Here is a 4,724-nt window from a genome sequence, read left to right as displayed (position 1 = left end):
GGGTTAACTAGCACTCATTTTCCTACAACCATCCGTTGTCTGTCAATGCGCTCATTTTCATCGTTAAACTGAAGTCATATCCAGCGCTCCAGTCCAGCAGGGGGCGGAAGTGCGTCATATGTTGCTGCGTCTCGCGCAGAGCTCACGACGGAAGTAGTGCGGGTTTTCTTTCTGCTGCTGTGTGATTAACGTATTTCAGGTCGGTTATGTGAATTTTACGGTGGCCGAGAAGGGTCACAACATGTACAAACGCCACAACAACTACATTTTCAGAAAACACCTCCAAATTCAGAAAACACATGCAAACGCCGCCACAACAACTAAATATTCAGAAAACACCTCCAAATTCAGAAAACACATACAAATGCCACAACAACTACATATTCAGAAAACACATACAAACGCCACAACAACTACATATTCAGAAAACAACTTCGTCGATTTCACATCACGTACGCTGCAAATATTCACAGCACGAGCAAATAGGGAAACGAACTGCAAACTGCGAAAACACAACGGAAATGTTTCCAGGGGGGGCCATAATCAGTGACGGACCCGCATCCATCCGGTTGTCTTCGCGCTTCTGAATGTGCGCTTTTGTTGCTTATGGCTACAAGACGTAAGTGTTTCTCTTTTATTATGACAGACTTGTCGATGTGATCTGATACCGTGTTTTCAACATATTATCCCCATAACGTATTAGTCCACTGCCAACGCTGTTAGCTGGAAACTAGCTCGCTAGCTCGCTTCTGGTCACTAAATAGATGCATTACTGGCGTTTGTACATTGTTGTCCTGATATCTGAATTATTTATTTTTCAGATTGAAATGTTCTGTCCGTTTTGTGCTGTGCAACTGGGGGACGCTCCCAAGTTTTGCCCGTCGTGTGGTATGAACGTGGGGTTCCTTACGGAGCGTCCATCCACGTCATCAAGCGTAGGCCATGGGCCTACAGGTAACATCCCCTTGTTGTGCTCCTATTCCACTGGTGCTGCACTGAATTGTCGTCCCGTGGTTTTAGCTGTCAGAAAGGCGACAATTTATCAACCAATCTCAAATCATAGCTATAATGAATCTGTGTGTGTTAGTGAATGAGACAAGTATCCAAGGAAGAGCAGCTCAATTCATGAGGTTCAGGGAAGTTAAAGAGGCTGAGAGGAGGACCTTTTCAAAGGCTAAAAAGAAACCAAACGTTACGGTCAAGGTAAGCAAATATGGAGGTTTAAGGTCACAATGTGACTATTACACACAGTCTTAAACATGTTTTTTTCCTCCTTCTTTTTTCTTATTTATGTAGATATCGATTGGCATAATGACCAGAACAAAATATGGGTTAAAACCTATAAGGGGGAAAACCTTGCCATTAAATGTTGAACCCCTGTGGTCATCAAAACAAATTTTGCCAGCTGCTATAAAAAAACAGCGAGATTTTAATCAAGACACAATGTACGATGGAGAATATGTCCTGGTCTATCCTGATGGCTCTCAGGTACAAAATATACCAGGCACAGACAGACCCTTTGTCCTTGAACATTATAAAGAGGCCATTGGAAAGGCTTACCAGAGGATCGTACTGTACATCTGCCCCCTTCAGGATTTGAGTAAGTATCGAAGTACATGTATGTAAAATAATAATAATAATTGCTAATGGTTGGTTATTGAGTGAGTTCTTAATTTAATTTGAGCTGGTTGAAAAATTGCTATATATTTTGCGTATACCTAGCCTGATAACGATGCATCATTTTCTCTTTTCCAAGGTCATGGAGATGACTCATCTTCAGAATCTGATGATGAAGCATTTGCTAGGCTTCCACTGAAAATGTAAGTTTCTCGCGCCATTTTGAGACCTGTGCTAGCGATTTTTGAATATCCAGATATTTCACAGCATTCTTTTTTTATTATTATTGCTAAAAGGAATAGATCGAGCATGTTGTGCTCTTTAAATCATATTAACAATTACTTATGTTATGATTTAAATAAAATTATTCAAATTATTTGTTTTTTTTAGTTTACCAAAACAATGTCCACCAACAATGTCCAGGCCATCTGATGGGCAAGTATGTATTATTCTGTAATGTTATTAAGTTTATGTTAATGATGTGGTGATGTAATTATTGTTCATTTGTTTGGTGTTATCTCTACTTTCATCAACAGGCCAATGGAGCAGGAGCAGAACCAAAAAACAACACATCATGTGACTCCTACAAGTAAGTCACAATGGATTAAAATTGTTCTCTTCATTGCAGTAATACTTTTGGCTCTATCGACTGCTGAATGTAATGGATTACAGTACCAAGTAAAACACCTTTTTTACTGTAATTTCACAACCGTCTTGTTTTAGTATTTCATTGTTCCTTTAATCCACAGCACATATACCAAGATCTATGCCCCAGTTGTCATTGACAGCAGTTGCTCTGATGTTGAGGACGTAGAGAACTTTCAGGAGGAAGACAGGTACTTTGATAGAAATAATGCTGTCAACCTTTTTTCTTCTTTCTCTCTAATGACATATTAAATAGTTCAAGCTACATTGGGCATTTATTTACCTTGTTTCTGTTGTCATACAATTATTAAAGTAAATATTTACATTGTATTTATTTTTTTACTTACCCCTTAACAGAAAAAAAAAATCTGGCAGAAATTATAGAAAGCTTGCAATGTGTGCTTCATGCTTATGCCCATCACATTTAATCACACTCTCATGGTGTTCTCACTGTAATGGGTCAATAAAAGATTTATATTTTAATTATCCGCATAAAAGGCAGTGTTAATGTTTTTCTTTCTTGTGTTGCAGAGACACCGATATTGGACTGACGGCTGCAGACATTCTGTCAAATCTGTCATTCAACATTAACACAATGAGCTGTAGCAGGTTTAATATAAACCGTGCTAATGTCTGGGATGGTGCTCTGAGGGGATTCAAACGTTCCTCATTTGATCCCACCTGTAGCCTTTTGGTCAAATTCACAGATGACATCGGGCAAACAGAGGAGGCTGTGGACACAGGAGGGCCTACGCGGGAATTTCTTACACTCTTGATGGACGCCATTAAAACCAGTAGATTTTTTGAAGGCAAAGATGATGGCAAATACCTGTCATTTGATAGCAAAGGTAATTTGCTTTTTGTCACTTTTTTTGACAGTATTATAAATCAATTTGAACTAACCGTGGAACATTGCCATTGTTAGCTGCAGAAGGTGATGAGTATTTCCAGGTTGGAAGAATGGTTGCGGTCTCTATTGTACATGGTGGTCCAGGGCCTCGATGCTTTTCCCCAAGCTTCTACCAGTACCTGGTTGGTAAAGTGAAGACCATTGAGGCCCCAATTGAGGATATACCTGATACTGAAGTCAGGAATGTTCTCCTTGAGGTAATTATGTGTTTCTAAGCATATTCAAGAAAAACATTTTTTATTTTATTTTGATGAACAATCAACAATATGGACACCCCAGTAGCTTGAAAAGCCAGTGTGATACTGGAATAAAGCCAGTGACTTCCATGCTTTGTCACTAATATGTACAGTTTAAATTCCAAACAATACAGACTCCTGTCAAAGAGAAATTTAAAATATTCTATAGTCTCAACCTTTGTGACATGTATAATGTAATTTTGTCTATTCAATGTTTTTATTTTACTCTAGATTAAGAATGCTAGAACATTGGAGGAACTTGTAGAACTCGCAGATAAGCACTCCAGCATGCTTCAGACAGCAGGATGCTATCGATGCCTGAGGACACTGGGGGATAAGGAAAAAGTTGTGGATGGTTACATCCAGTGGTACTTCACCTACCGCAACCATGTTTCCTTCCAGAGGTAGGTCACATTGACTACTTTGTAAGTATTCAAACGAGAATTTGAATGAAACTTAAATGAGTGTCTATCAAATAGTTAAGTCAAAAGTGAGTCCTACTGGCAATAGCACTAATAACCCAACCCGGTTATAGGTTCAAGGATGGCCTGGCTACCCTCAACTTTTTCAACGCTCTGGAACAGCATCCCTCCATTTTCCTGCCCTACATGTGTTACAGAGCGGAAGACCTGACAGCCGAGATTGTAGAGTCACTGTTCCGTCCACAATTGAGCCCAACTGGTAGCTCAAATCGGCATGAGGAGGAGAGAGTGCTTGGCTACTGGCTGGACTACTTAATCGCTGTAAAAGGTATAATTTTCTTTACGTTGTTTAAAGTGATGTCCTCAAATGGATCATAAATCTTAATGTTTCATTACTCCCAACCCCCACAGAGGACGGGTCAGGGATGTCTCTGCAGGACATTCTAATGTTTGCAACAGGCCTGAAAGAAATCCCAGCAGCAAAATTAATACCACAGCCTCAACTCACATTCCAGAAACACGCAAGGTTTCCTGAGGCTAATGTCTGCGCTAACACAATAAAACTCCCAATCTTACCCTCATATGAAATCTTTGAGGAAGCCATGAATTATGGAATCAAGAACGCCCCTGGATTTGGGCTTCATTGAGGTGTCAATCAGAAATTAACGTTCATGGCAAATTTGCATTACTGTTGTTACTGTTTGCATTGCACTTTACTGTTTGCACTTTTACATTGTTTACAGAAATCCAATTATTTTTTTATAAGAAAAGTTGCACGTTTCTCTATTTGGAAACTTTTTGTGGCAGATTTGCATTGCTCTTACTGTTCACACTTTACTGTTTGTCAGTACTGTCACAGTTTAAAGAAATAAAATCATTTATATAAGAAAATGT

The 4,724-nt window shown here is 39.2% G+C and overlaps 1 protein-coding gene across 1 annotated transcript; it reads left to right on the top strand.

Moving 5' to 3' along the window:
* Positions 1-218: 218 nt before the first annotated feature.
* On the top strand, positions 219-4,491 carry LOC127949443 (G2/M phase-specific E3 ubiquitin-protein ligase-like). Its single transcript, XM_052546745.1, has 13 exons — positions 219-619; positions 822-954; positions 1,088-1,203; positions 1,297-1,600; positions 1,757-1,820; positions 2,008-2,056; positions 2,154-2,206; positions 2,367-2,453; positions 2,794-3,110; positions 3,188-3,369; positions 3,640-3,812; positions 3,944-4,158; positions 4,242-4,491. The coding sequence occupies exons 2-13, from the start codon at positions 828-830 to the stop codon at positions 4,475-4,477; spliced, it is 1,923 nt and encodes a 640-aa protein (XP_052402705.1). The 5' UTR covers positions 219-619; positions 822-827; the 3' UTR covers positions 4,478-4,491.
* Positions 4,492-4,724: the final 233 nt, after the last annotated feature.

The sequence above is a fragment of the Carassius gibelio genome, chromosome B1 (genome assembly GCF_023724105.1).
Source record: "Carassius gibelio isolate Cgi1373 ecotype wild population from Czech Republic chromosome B1, carGib1.2-hapl.c, whole genome shotgun sequence".
NCBI lineage: Eukaryota > Metazoa > Chordata > Actinopteri > Cypriniformes > Cyprinidae > Carassius > Carassius gibelio.
Note: the sequence above shows the minus strand (reverse complement) of the source record. Positions and strands in the feature narration are given on the sequence as shown.

Coding starts and splice junctions, on each gene's coding strand:
- LOC127949443 (XM_052546745.1), top strand. CDS start 828: ATGTTCTGTCCGTTTTGTGCTGTGCAACTGGGGGACGCTCCCAAGTTT. Junction 1,204..1,296: donor AACCAAACGTTACGGTCAAG/GTAAGCAAATAT, acceptor TTATTTATGTAG/ATATCGATTGGCATAATGAC. Junction 3,370..3,639: donor TCAGGAATGTTCTCCTTGAG/GTAATTATGTGT, acceptor ATTTTACTCTAG/ATTAAGAATGCTAGAACATT.